This window comes from Rhinopithecus roxellana, chromosome 10, assembly GCF_007565055.1.
Source record: "Rhinopithecus roxellana isolate Shanxi Qingling chromosome 10, ASM756505v1, whole genome shotgun sequence".
Taxonomy (NCBI): Eukaryota; Metazoa; Chordata; class Mammalia; order Primates; family Cercopithecidae; genus Rhinopithecus; species Rhinopithecus roxellana.
This window is the reverse complement of record NC_044558.1, coordinates 61,767,897-61,782,054: the sequence shown is the minus strand read 5'-3', so window position 1 is coordinate 61,782,054 and position 14,158 is coordinate 61,767,897. Positions and strand designations below refer to the sequence as shown.

The following is a 14,158-nucleotide window of genomic DNA, read 5'->3' as shown; positions in this document are numbered from 1 at the left end:
ACCCGGGCGGGACCCGAGGGCGAAGGAATGAGAACGACGGGCCTTAGATAACCAGAGAGAAGCCCTCCCAGGGCCTCCCCCTCCCGCGCTCAGCCCTGCCAACTCCCCCGGCCAGCTCCAGTCTCGCTTCAGCGGCCGCCACCCTTCGCTGCCCCTGGAGCCGCCGGGGAGGCCAGTGTCGGAGCCAGCCATGCGGCGGCTCCTCTCCGGCCGCTCCCGCGGGGCCGGGGCTTCGGCGGCTGCTGTCACGGAACCGACAGGCCGGGCCGGCCGGGAAGGGGCGGGTGGCGGGGGAGAAGCGGCGGGTTGAGGCTGGCTTAGCGCTGGCACTCAGTGGGCGCGCAACGTATGTTCGCCGAATTGAGAGTCTGGGACACCGAGCGGCGCAGGGCAGGGGGTCGGAGGGCACAGGCCGCGTAGGAGATGGCCCAGACCGGGTGAGGGCAGAAGCCTCACTCACGGGGGAAGAAGGCACTCGAGATCGCTCTGGGAACAGCTGGGCTGGGATAGACCACCCCAGCCCCCTCGGGGGAGACCTGGGTAGTTAAGAACAAGACATAATGGGGCAGGCAGGAAAGTTTGGACCCCACCCACAAGGGCCTACACCACCCCAACCTCCGATCCTTGTCGCGCTCTGCTGGGGAAACCAAGGCAGCAGATGCTGAGAATAGCCAAAAAGGTTAAAAGCGGGATCAGCGACGAGGCTGGGGCAGCAACCAGAATTCCTGCATGGGTTTCTGGATCCTCCCCCCACGTGGGGCCCGTTTGCGGGTAAATGCACCACCGCGCCCCCCACCACAGCTCAGACACTTTCCTCTCGCTGCAGCTTGTCAGATCCCCCCACCTCCCACTCTGCACCAGTTTATAGAACAACAATTTGGGGAAAACAATCCGGGCGGAGTGACGGCCTCGTAATTGTGACAAAGTGAGTGCGGGCTGCTGGAGAGAGCACTAGGGCGGGAGCGCTGCGGGGCGAGGCGGAGGCAGGGGCGCCTCCCCCCGCCCTGCCGTCCCCTCGTTCTTATTCCGGTCACCTCCCATTCCTCTCCTTGTCTCTTCTCCAATTCCTCTTCTCCCGGCTCCTCGCGCCTTCCTTTGCTTGTTCCTCCATCGCTCTTCCCTTTCCTCCCGGTAACAGCTCTTCTCCCGCTCCCCCTACCCCGTCGCCCCTCCCCCGGTGCGCTTTTTCCTCGCTCACTTCTCCCTTCTCCTCCGCCCTCCACTCGTTTCTTCAGCTTTTCCTCGTGCTTACATTGCCCTTGGGCCCCTGGCTCTCCCCGCACAGTCCGCTTCTCTCCCTCCCCACTTCTCGCTTCCTGAGATCGAACCCTGAGCCCCTTCCCGATCCCCACTCTCTGGGCCGCCAGCGCAGCACCGCATTCCTGGGTTCCTCGGTCCGTAAAGCTGGTGGCGCGCTGCGGCCCGGGGTGCCCCAGCGGCCAGCCTCTTCCCTCTCCCTTGTGTGGCTGCCGCCGCTGTCCCACCACCTGAGCCGGGAGATTGTTTGTCCAGAGGCGGCCGCCGCCGCCCGCGCTGTTTGCAAAGCTTAGCGCGCCGTCGCGCAGTGCGGGCCCAATTAAGTCTCATTCATTATTCAGCGCCCCTGTCCGCCCCCGCCCCCAGCAGTCTGAGGCGTCGCTTTGGGGCCCCTCCCAGCCTAGGTCCCTCAGTGAGACCTAAGAGGTCATATAGAGAGCAGCATTTCCTCTCCAGGCTGAGATGAGGGCTGAGGGCGTTTGGAGGGAAGCGTGCTGCCTACTGCAGGGAGGTGACACCCGCGAGGCCGACCGTCACCCCGAAGCCCTCGCAAGTCCAGACTGGGGGTCCTTGGAGATCCACGAGATTTCCAGAGAAGGAAATTGAGGCCCAAGAAGCTGCATGACTTAGCCAAGGTCACGGAGTAGAACCCGGGGTAGGAGCCTGGGACGTTGAAATGAAGGCGTCTTGCACTGCAGCTCCGTGGCAGCGCAGAGGCACAGGAAGGCAGACTACCCCGAGCCTAAGGGCTGCGGCCTCGCCCTCCAACCTTCTGCTCCCGTTTCTCCCTCTGGTCCATAGCCCGCGGGACGAGCAGGCCTGGATTGGGAGGCTCCTCAGATCTCAGGCTCAGGTGCAGGAGCAGAGCCACTAACTGGAAGGCTCGGAGGTGGGCCCGTGAGGCAAGCCCTGTGGGGGGTTGAGGACAGCTTGGGTTGGGGGTCCCTCCCTGCTGCCTGTCCGTGGATGTCTCTGCCTTAGGGGAATTGGAGGTGGAACCATCCAGTCTTGAAGGTCAACGGAGAGTGAAAAGAGGAGTGTGCAGCTTGAGGTGAGGGAGGAGTCACCTTTCTATTTGTGGGGGTGGGAAGAGGTAATCTAGGACATATTCTTGCATTTACAGGAGTTTGTCCTCTTTTAGCACTACAGATAGGAGCGTCCTTGCTCCTGCCAGGCAGCCCCTCCATAGGGGCAGTCCTGTGCTGCTGTGACTCGGCACCCGCACAAGGTGAGTCTGGGGACCGCCCGGACCCGCCCTTCCGTCGGCGGCAGCGCCACCTGGCGGCGATGGTGCCGTGGTGCGCGAGGCGCTGGGCCTGGGCTGGGCGCTGATTCTGCTGGAGCTGCAGGCGTCTGCAGAGCCTTGCACCCTCCCCTCGAGGGCTGGCGGGAGGAGTCCCAGGCGGGAATGTGATCCCGAGGGGCCCGGGGAGGGCCCTGAGGAGGAGCCTGGCCTGGGGTGGCCGGACTTCCGTGACACAACAGACACAAAAGACAAAGTCCATTTGGATGGAAGTGGGAGCCGGGCGAGACATGTCATTTTCACTCTGTGGTCAAAGGAAATGACTGGTCTGACTCGGTCTGGGAGCGGAGCACCCAGGTACGGCCACTTAATTTGGGACTAGCGGGTGCTGACTGGTGGTCGCTCCAGATAGAGGGGACACTGGCAGGCACGCTTGACGTCTGGTTTGATAGTGTGAGGATTCGTCTAGCTGCTGTGGAGTGACTTTTCAAGCCGGCCTCCGAAAGAGGTGGTTGAGTCGTGGGGTGCAAAGGTCTAGGTCAAACGTAGTTTTCCAGGATATTTTAATAGAGGGAATTCAGGACCCCTTTCAAGTTTGACCTGTGGGAAAATCTCGTGGCCTGGAGAGTTAGGAAGGCAGGAGAGGGGTAAAGCCTGGGCCAGGTGTGGGAGGGCAGCCACAGTTGGAATTAAGTCGTGGGTAAGGCGCAGGCTTTCAAAATGTGTGGGAACTTTGGAAAGGCATCCAATGCAGCTCTGCCCCTCCACACATCCCCCCATGAGTCATTTGGGGTCATTTGTCTGAGGGGAGGTCTGAAATTTAAACAGCTTTCTCCTCTAAATCTGGAGTCACTGTGGTTGTAAAGAATGGGACTGAGGTGCTAGGACAAGGGATATGAGATAAATAGCACTGGGGACTCAGGCAGATCTGGACTCGACTTTTATTGGAAAGAGAAATGGTTGCTGTGTTGGAGCTTGGACATCATCTTATGACTCTGCTTTTTCCCATCTCTTAGGGTCTAAGGATAACTCTGGGGCCATGACGGCCATGATTCTCACAGAAGACTCCAAGACTTCTGTGCTGCGAGTAAGCGGACTTGTTCTGAGACCTTTGCCCTAGAGGATGGCCAAGGGGCTCCTGGTGACCTATGCCCTCTGGGCTGTGGGGGGCCCTGCTGGGCTTCACCACCTGTACCTGGGAAGGGACAGCCACGCCCTGCTCTGGATGCTGACCCTGGGGGGAGGTGGGCTGGGCTGGCTCTGTGAGTTCTGGAAGCTCCCAAGCTTTGTAGCTCAGGCCAACAGAGCCCAGGGGCAGAGGCAGAGCCCCAGAGGGGTGACACCCCCTCTGAGTCCCATTCGCTTTGCTGCCCAGGTGATAGTTGGCATCTATTTTGGCCTTGTGGCACTGATTAGCCTTTCGTCCATGGTCAACTTCTATATTGTGGCCCTCCCACTGGCAGTTGGCTTAGGGGTCTTGCTGGTGGCTGCTGTTGGCAATCAGACCTCAGACTTTAAGAACACTCTGGGGGCAGCATTTCTCACTTCACCTATATTCTATGGCCGCCCCATAGCCATACTGCCCATTAGTGTGGCCGCCAGCATTACAGCTCAGAAGCATCGCCGCTACAAAGCTTTGGTGGTGTCAGAGCCGCTCAGTGTGCGGCTCTACCGGCTGGGCTTGGCTTACCTTGCTTTCACAGGCCCACTGGCATACAGTGCCCTCTGCAACACAGCTGCCACCCTCAGGTATGTGGCAGAAACCCTTGGCTCCTTCTTGAATTGGTTCAGCTTCTTCCCCCTTCTTGGCCGCCTCATGGAGTTTGTCCTCCTTCTGCCTTACCGGATCTGGAGGCTACTGATGGGAGATACTGGCTTCAACAGCAGCTACTTCCAGGAGTGGGAGAAGCTCTATGAATTTGTTCACAGTTTTCAGGATGAGAAGCGTCAGCTGGCTTACCAGGTAAGGCTTTCTTCCCTCAGTCCTGTCTGGTGGCTCTGGTGGCCCTCAAGTGGAAGCACTGTACTTACGTCTGTTGGCCAGGTGCCGGAAGGATGTTCTGGCTTCTTTGGATATCTGTTTGCAATGGGCAAAGGTTACCGAGGCTGTAATAGTAGAGTAGGAAAAATATATGTGTATATTATTTACTTTTTATTTAGGTACAACATATACAGTGCACTAATTTTATGTATACTCCATTCAGATCAAGGGATGGAACATTTCCAGCACTAAGAAGGTTCTTTTATTCCCCTTCTCGGCCTATACTCCCACCTTCAGAGGTTATCTCTATTCTGACTTTAGTCACCATACATTAGTTTTGCTCATTCTTCTTCTTTTTTATTTTTTTAAGGTAGAGTCTTGCTCTGTCGCACAGGCTGGAGTGCAGTGGCGCCATCTGGGCTCACTGCAAGCTCTGCCTCCCAGGTTCACGCCATTCTCCTGCCTCAGCCTCCCAAGTAGCTGGGACTATAGGCACGTGCCACCACGCCTGGCTAATTTTTCATATTTTTAGTAGAGACAGGGTTTCACTATGTTAACCAGGATGGTCTCGATCTCCTGACCTCGTGATCCGCCCGCCTCAGCCTCCCAAAGTATTGGGATTGCAGGCTTGAGCCACCATGACTGGTCCAGTTTTGCTCATTCTTGAGCTCCAAAAAAGCGGAACCATCCATTATGTGTTCTTTTGTATTTGGCATCTTTCTTCTTTCATTCAACATCATGTTTATGAGATTTATTCCTCTTGATTTCTTTTTTTCTTTTCTTTTTGAGATAGAGTTTTGCTCTTGTTGCCTAGGCTGGAGTGCAATGGCACCATCTTGGCTCACTGCAACCTCCGCCTCCTGGTGATTCTCCTGCCTCAGCCTGCTGAGTAGCTGGGATTACAGGCATGGGCCATGACGCCCAGCTAATTATATATTTTTAGTAGAGACAGGGTTTCTCCATGTTGGTCAGGCTGGTCTCGAACTCCCGACCAACCTCAGGTGCTCTGCTGGCCTTGGCCTCCCAAAGTGCTAGGATTACAGACATGAGCCACCACACCCGGCCATTATTCCTCTTGTTACTTGCAATTGTAAATTGTTTGTTTTCGCTGTTGTGTAGTATCCTATTGTATGATTATACCATAGTTTATTTACTCACTCTATTGTTAATGAACATTTGGGTTGTTTCTGGTTTGGGGCTATTATAAATAAAGTTGCTATGAGCTTTCTTGTACATGCCTTTGGTGGACATATATACATTTATGTCTTTTGTGGGGAAGAGATCTTGCCAGGGATATGAAGTTTCAGGTTGGACAATGGAGAGTTGTGATTAATGGCCCTTGCCATGAGATCTAGAGCTTGTCTATGTTTCAAAAGGCTGGCATTCTTTTTCCTACAAGAATTTTTTTCTTTTATTATTACTCTCTAAGGCTGGAATTCTAACCTGAGCTGCTGGACCTTTCCCACGGGCAAGTAGAAGCCAATTCTAGAGATATGATAGCCTGATTTAGCAAAGGTGCAAGGAGAGGCCCAGGTACCCTAACAACTTGGGAGATTCTGATTTGTCATCTTCTGTTTCCATAAGGTTTTGGGCCTCTCAGAAGGGGCAACAAATGAAGAAATACATCGTAGTTACCGGGAACTAGTGAAGGTCTGGCACCCAGACCACAACCTGGACCAGACAGAGGAGGCACAGAGGCACTTCCTGGAGATCCAGACTGCGTATGAAGTCCTGAGTCAACCCAGGAAGCCCAGGGGATCCTGGAGGTGAAAAGAAACTTCCCCCTGAGGATTGACTCTTCCTATCAGAGCTGGAAAACTTGTCCCAAATCTAGCTTTGCCCAGGAATGGCATCCCAACAAGGTTAAAGAAACTGCTTGCAGGGGCCAGGCGTGGTGGCTCACGCCTGTAATTCCAGCACTTTGGGAGGCCGAGGCAGGCAGCTCACAAGGTCAGGAGTTCGAGACCAGCAGCCTGGCCAACATAATGAAACCTCGTCTCTACTAAAACTACAAAAAATTAGCCAGGCGTGGTAGCAGGCGTGTCTAGTCCCAGCTACTTGGGAGGCTGAGGCAGGAGAATCGCCTGAACCTGAGAGGCAGAGGTTGCGGTGAGCCAAGATCATGACACTGCACTCCAGCCTGGGCAACAAGAGTGAAACTCTGTCTCAAAAAAAAAGAAAAGAAAAAGAAAAAGAAACTGCTTGCAGGGGACACGAGAAAACCTTAATGGGGTGAGAAAAGGTTGTGGTAGAAGAATGTGTTTATATTCTGAATTTCTGAATTCTTGGCTATTGCATTCTTGACAATTTTTCTTAAAACCAGAGAGTGAAAGGCATATTATAAAACAGTCAAATATCTTTTAGAGTATGGACAACTATTATATACCAATAAAAAATTAATTAGAAAAAAATATATCTTTTAGAGAACACACCACCTTATCCCACCCATGATATATTGATGTGTGATGGAGGAAGGTTATTTAACTTTTTTTTTTTTTTTTGAGACGGAGTCTCGCTCTGTCACCCAGGCTGGAGTGCAGTGGCCAGATCTCAGCTCACTGCAAGCTCCACCTCCTGGGTTCACGCCATTCTCCTGCCTCAGCCTCCCGAGTACCTGGGACTACAGGCGCCTGCCACCTTGCCCGGCTAGTTTTTTGTATTTTTTAGTAGAGACGGGGTTTCACCGTGTTAGCCAGGATGGTCTCGATCTCCTGACCTTGTGATCCGCCCATCTCGGCCTCCCAAAGTGCTGGGATTACAGGCTTGAGCCACCGCGCCCGGCCTTAACTATTTTTTAAATGTGTAAAACAGCAGGGCATGGTGGCTCATGCCTGTAATCCCAACACTTTGGGAAGCTGAGGTGGGAGGATCATGTGAGGTCAGGAGTTCAAGACCAGCCTGGTCAACCGACGTGGTGAAAAACCCCATCTCTACTAAAAATACAAAACTTAGCCAGGCATGGTGGCGCACGCCTGTAGCCCCAGCTAGGTGGGAGTCTGGGTCAGGAAAATCACTTGAGCCTGGGAGGTGGAGGTTGCAGTGAGCTGAGATTGAGCCACTGCATTGTACTCCAGCCTGGGCAGCAGAGCAAGATTCTGTCCCAAAAATTAAATAAATAAATGAATAAATAAATAAATAAATGTGTAAAGTACTATGTCAGGAGATTGAAGGAAAAATATGAAGATTCTAGTATTCATAAGCTGTCCTGTGATAAGAGGTATTTGATCTTTTCTATAGATGGGGTGAGACTAGGGTTACATTTCAAAATTTGAGAAAAATATTTTCATTCCATTTATGGGAGAACTTTCTAGCAGCTACACTTTCTCCAAGAAGGAACAAACTACTGTGGAATGGGGGGTAGTTCTTCCTCCTCTGCTTAGAGGAGGATTTTTGGAGAGCCCTCAGACTTGACGTAGGTGGTTAGACTGGCTGACTTCTCAGGTCTTCCCATTATTTGAGGTCTGATTCTGGGCCCCATACCCTACTCCTAGAAGCATACAATCTGATGGGAGATAATGACACAGGTACACAGATATCAAAGCCGTTGTTCAGTGTTTTGAACTAAATGTCATAAGAGCTATAAATAGTGTATTGGGACACTGGATGAGGGACAGATAACATTGTTTTATGGGGACTCAGAAAGATTCATGATTTTATATGTCGTATGTCCCTTTGGGGACTTTGGGGAACCCTAGAGAACCAGCAGCTGGAGCATCTCAAGGAGGCCTTATTCAATTCTAGATAACTAGCCAGGTGTGAAAGAAAGGGCCCAGGGTATCTCACTTTGCAGAGGAAGATTGGAAACCAGGAACATGATTTTAAATTATGTGCCTTTGCTGCAGCTTTCTTGCTGTCTTTGTGTGTGTGCATTCTTTACATTTTTTTCTTCTTTCTGGATGTTAAATCTGAGTAATATATATAATTTTTTTTTTTTTTTGAGACGGAGTCTCGCTCTGTCGCCCAGGCTGGAGTGTGGTGGGGTGCACCTGTAGTCCCAGCTAAGGAGGCTGAGATTGGGAGGATCACTTGAACTCAAAAGGTGGAGGGTGCAATGAGCCGAGATTGTGCCATTGCACTCAGCCTGAGTGACACAGTGACAGCCTGTCTCAAAAACACAAAAATAAATAAATAAATAATAGTGGAATTACGTTGGCGACTATTCTCTCTCTCTCACTCTCTCTCTCTTTTTTTTTTTTTTTTTTTTTTGAGATGGAGTCTTGCTCTATCACCCAGGCTGGGTCTTGGCTCACTGCAACCTCTGCCTCCTGGTTTCAAGCAATTCTCTTGCGTTAGCCTCTTCAGTAGCGGGCATTACAGGTGCCCGCCACCATGCCTGGCTAATTTTTGTATTTTTAGTAGAGATGTGGTTTCACCATGTTGACCAGGCTGGTCTCGAACTCTCGTCTCTACCAAAATACAAAAGAAATTAGCCGGGCACGGCAGCGTGGGCCTCTAGTCCCAGCTACTTCAGAGGCTGATGCAGGAGAATTGCTTGAACCCAAGAGGCGGAGATTGCAGTGAGCCAAGATGGCGCCACTGCACTCCAGACTGGGCAACAGAGCAAGACTCTGTCTCTACAAAAAACAAACAAAAAACATGACATGTAGCACTACTTCTATAAAATATAAATATATTCAAAATAATCTTAAGGAAAAAGAGACCAAGGAGTGATTAGGGTCTTTACTTGATATGGAAAATTATTTTACTGTTCTCAAATTTTTATTATTATTATTTTTTGAGACAATCTCGCTCTGTTGCTAGGCTGGAGTGCAGTGGTGCAATCTCAGCTCACTGCAATCTCCACCTCCTGGGTTCAAGCAATTTTCTCGCTTCAGCCTCCCTAGTAGCTGGGACTACAGGCGCGCGCCACCACGCCCAGCTACTTTTTGTATTTTTACTAGAGACAGGGTTTCACCATGTTGGCCAGGATGGTCTCAATCTCTTGACCTCATGATCCGCCCACCTTGGCCTCTCAAAGTGCTGGGATTACAGGCATGAGCCACTACACCCGCCACTGTTCTCAAATTTTATTATGTTTTTTTTTTTTTTTTTTTTTTTTTTTTTACAAAATATGGGTATATTTTAATTTACTCAAATGGGAACTGCTGGTAAGCAGTTCTTATTTTTCCAGCATGAGCAAGGCTACAATAAATATCTTTGAATATATGTACTGATGCTTTTTGTTTTTTGTTGAAGCTATATCCCAATAAGTGATAAGTAGGGTCAAATAGAAGACATGATTTTTGGCTGGGCATGATGGCTCACACCTGTAATCCCGGCACTTTGGGAGGCTGAGATGGGTGGATCACAAGGTCAGGAGATCGAGACCATCCTGGCTAACATGGTGAAACCTCATCTCTACTAAAAATACAAAAAAAATTAGCCTGGCGTGGTGATGGGCACCTGCAGTCCCAGCTAATCGGAAGGCTGAGGCAGGAGAATGGCACGAACCCAGAAGATGGAGCTTGCAGTGAGCCAAGATCACGCCACTGCACTCCAGCCTGGGTGACAGAGCGAGACTCCATCTCAAAAAAAGACATGTTTTTTACAATTTTGATTGATATCATATTGGGCCAGGCATGGTGGCTCAGGCCTGGCATCCCAGCACTTTGTGAGGCTGAGCTGGGAGGATAGATTGAGCTCAGGAGTTCAAGACCAGCTTGGGCAACCTAGCGAGACCTCATCTCTGCTAAAAAAGCAAAACAAACAAACACAAAATTAGCTAGGAGTGGTGGCATGTGCCAGTAGTCCCAGCTAGTTGGGAGGTTGAGGTGTGAAGATTGCTTGATCCTGGGAGGTTGAAGCTACAATGAGCTGTGATGATATCACTGCACTCCATCCTGGGCAACACAGCAAGACCCTGCCTCAAACAAATGTATTTGGTTGATATTGTGTCAGATTTCTTCTGAAAAACGTTTTAACAATTTAGGCTTTCACCAAGTGCAAGAAACTGGCATTTTCTTTGTAACTGGCTTGGAATGTTACCACTCTTTTAAACTTTTGTCAAGATGATTGTGAGAAATAGTATCTAATTACTTTAATTTGCATTTCCCTGATTCCTAATGAAGTTCAGCATCTCTTCAAATCATTATTATTTTTTTTGAGACAGAATGTCGCTCTGTCACCCAGGCTGGAGTGCAGTGGCGCGGTCTCGGCTCACTGCAAGCTCCACCTCCCGGGTTCACACCATTCTCCTGCCTCAGCCTCCTGAGTAGCTGGGACTACAGGCGCCCGCCACCACTCCCGGCTAATTTTTGGTATTTTTAGTAGAGACGGGGTTTCACCATGTTAGCCAGGATGGTCTCGATCTCCTGACCTCATGATCCGCCTGTCTTGACCTCCCAAAGTGCTGGGATTACAGGCATGAGCCACCGTACCCAGCCCTCTTCAAATTTTTATTGGGCATTTGAATTTTCTCTTCAGTGAATTGCTTCATCATATTCTCTATTTATTTTAAAATTGTGTTCCTATTTGTCTCTCTCAAATCTAGTTTGGTGGAATCCTTGCATGTTAGAAACCTTAAACCTTTGTAATATGCGTTGTAGACATTTTTCCCTCACCTATGACTTGTCTTTCATCTTTGAGCATGAGTTTTAGAGTCAGAAGAATCAACAGTAGGATTTGAATCAGGTTGCATTATTTTCTAGTTGTCGTATTTTTTATTTCTTCAGCCTCTTAGAATCTTAGTTTCCTTTAAAATTGAGATAATAGTATCTACTTTATTTAAAACATTTTTTTGGCTAGGCACGGTGGCTCATGCCTGTAATCCCAGCATTTTGGGAGGCTGAGGCGGGCGGATCACCTGGGGTAAGGAGTTGGAGACCAGCCTGGCCAACATGGTGAAAACCCATCTCTACCAAAAATACAAAAATCAGCCAGGTGTGGTGGTACATGCCTGTAATCCCAAGTACTTGGGAGGCTGAGGCAGGAGAATCACTTGAACCCGGGAGGCAGAGACGAGGTAGTTAGCTGAGATCACGCCACTGCACTCCAGCCTGAGTGGCAGGGCGAGACTCTGTTTCAAAAAAAAAAAAAAAAAAAAAACTTTTTTTTTTCATTTATTTATTTATTGAGACAGGGTCTTGCTCTGTTGCCCAGGCTGGAGTTTAGTGAGATGATCACAGCTCACTGTAGCCTGGAACTCCTGGGCCTAAGTGATCCTCCTGCCTCAACCTCTCAAGTAGCTGGGACTACAGACAGGCACCACCATACCTGGCTTTTTTTTTTTTTTTTTTTTTTTGTAGAGATGGAGTCTTGCCATGTTGCCCAGCCTGGTCTCTAACTCCTAATTTCAACCTACCCTCCTGTTTGGCCTCCCAAAATGCTGGGATTACAGGTATGAGCCAAGTATCTACTTTAAAAGGGTTGCTGTGGCCGGGTGCGGTGGCTCACACCTGTAATCTCAGCACTCTGGGAGGCTGAGGTGGTGGATCAACTGAAGTCAGGAGTTTGAGACCAGCCTGGCCAACATGGTGAAACCCTGTCTCTACTAAATATACAAAAAATTAGCTGGGCGTGGTGGCACAGGCCTGTAATGCCAGCTACTCAGGAGGCTGAGGCAAAAGAATCACTTGAACCCAGGAGGTGGGGGTTGCAGTAAGCTGAGACCGCGCCACTGCACATCAGCCTGGGTGACAGAGTGAGACTCCATTTCAAAAAATAAAAAGTACAAAAAATACAAAAATGAGCCAGGCATGGTGGCGCACGCCTGTAGTCCCAGATACTCTGGAGGCTGAGTGGGGAGAATCGCTTGAACCCAGGGTGCGGAGGTTACAGTGAGCCAAGATTGTGCCACTGCACTCCAGCCTGGGCTACAGAGTGAGACTCTGTCTCAAAAAAAAAAAAAAAAAAAAAAAAAGAAAAAGAAAAAGAAAAGAAAAGGTCGCTGTGATTAAAAAAAAAAAAAAAAAAAAAAAAAAATAGTAGGCCTGGTGTGGTGGCTACTACTCTTCAAGAGGCTGAGGTGAGAGGATTGCTTGAGCCCCGAAGGTCAATCATGAGTAAGTTGTGACTGTGCCCCTGCACTCCAGCCTGGGCAACAGAGTGAGACACAGTTTCAAATAAATAAATAAACAAATAAAATACAAACAAGTAAATGAAATTAAAACAAAACCCAAAATACAGTCTTAAAAGAAGAAGGAAATTTAGTAAAATAATAGGAAATCTAAGACATTAACAAGTGAGTCTTCTTTATTTTCTACCTTAGTTGATTTAATGAAATCCAGTGATTTTGTATTCTCCCATTTGCACAAATCAAAAAATCATAGATACTTTGAAGAGTTGGAAGGGAATTGAGAAGGCCTGTATCCCAAGCAACTATACAGTACAGAATCTTGGGAACAGCTTGCCTCAGAGATGACCATTTTGGGTTTTGCTTGAATTGGAAATCTCCTACTTGTCTCATCTTTTAGAGGGTTAGAAGCATACATCCTTAATTGTTCCCTAAATTGTTTCCTAAATTTGCTTCCTTATAATGTCTTTCTGGACCTGCCATCTCTTACTACAAAGAACAAAAACAAAAAACGAAAAACCATTTCTTGATGAGAATCTGCCCTTCATCTCCTATCCCTGTAAATCTTCCATTTGCCACATTTACCATCATCTTGTTTAAGGAGGAGGCACTATAGCCGAGTGAGTAAGGATGAAGGGGTGAAGAGATGGAGCTCTACTTCTGCCTCTTGCACTGACCATACTGGTGACTTTGGGTGAGCCACTTTTCCCCTAGGACCTCTGTTTCTTTCTCATCAGGTGAGGGAGATGGACTTAGATGACTTAGATGATTTTCTTTTTCTTTTTTTTTTTTTTGAGACAGAATCTACTTTGTTGAACAGGCTGGTGTGCAGTGGCACAGTCATAGCTCACTGCAGCCTTGACCTCCTGGTCTCAAGCGATCCTCTCACCTTGGCCTCCCAAAGTGTTGGGATTACAGGCATGAGCCACTGACCCCAGCCTAGATGACCTTAAGCTTGCTTTCAACCTGTGTTCTGTAGTTCTTAGCTTTTCAGCTGAGGCTTGTATTAAATGGTTTGATTCGTCATCTTCTGTCTGCCCCCTTGTGGACATTGTTTTGGGAAGAAAATAAAATATTTAATTGCTTAAGGAACAATGTAATGACTATCCCACCCTCCAAGAATTCACGGGCATCACATTGTTTGTTTTCAATTATTCACGTTCACTTCTAGTACTTGTTCATAAATGTACATCATTTTACATGGTTGAATCATATCCGGGACATAATTTTGTACTTTTCCCCCCTCCCTGATAATAATGATGTCTTTACAGTAAAATATAAAAATGCTTGTGATTCAATAAGCTTTTAAAATATTACCACAAATACTGTTATTATATATATTTAATTGAGATAATAATTCGTATAGCATAAACTTCACACTTTAAAAGTGTACAATTCAGTGGTTTCTGATAGATTCACAAGGTTGTATAATCATTACCACTATTTAATTCCAGAATGTTTTACCACCCCAAAAAGAAACTCCATACTCATTAGCAATCACTCTCTGTTTTCTCCTGCTCCTAGCCTCTGCAATCCCTGATCTACTTTCTGTCTCTAGATTTGCCTATCCTGGACATTTTATTTAAATGGCATTACACAGTATGTTGCCCTTTGTGTGTGTCTGGCTTCTTTCATTGAACATGTTTCCAAGATTCAAATATGGGCT

At 48.6% G+C, this 14,158-nt stretch overlaps 1 protein-coding gene across 2 annotated transcripts; it reads left to right on the top strand.

Annotated features, from left to right (window-relative positions):
• The first annotated feature begins 1,697 nt into the window (after positions 1-1,697).
• Positions 1,698-6,897, top strand: DNAJC22 (DnaJ heat shock protein family (Hsp40) member C22). 2 transcript variants are annotated; one of them, XM_010385398.2, is made up of 4 exons: positions 1,698-2,308; positions 2,399-2,857; positions 3,517-4,463; positions 6,066-6,897. In XM_010385398.2, the coding sequence occupies exons 3-4, from the start codon at positions 3,624-3,626 to the stop codon at positions 6,249-6,251; spliced, it is 1,026 nt and encodes a 341-aa protein (XP_010383700.1). In that variant the 5' UTR covers positions 1,698-2,308; positions 2,399-2,857; positions 3,517-3,623; the 3' UTR covers positions 6,252-6,897. The 2 variants fall into 2 exon arrangements, with proteins under 2 accessions (XP_010383700.1, XP_010383701.1); XM_010385399.1 differs by lacking the exon at positions 2,399-2,857 and having other exon boundaries at positions 2,020-2,308; positions 6,066-6,658.
• Positions 6,898-14,158: the final 7,261 nt, after the last annotated feature.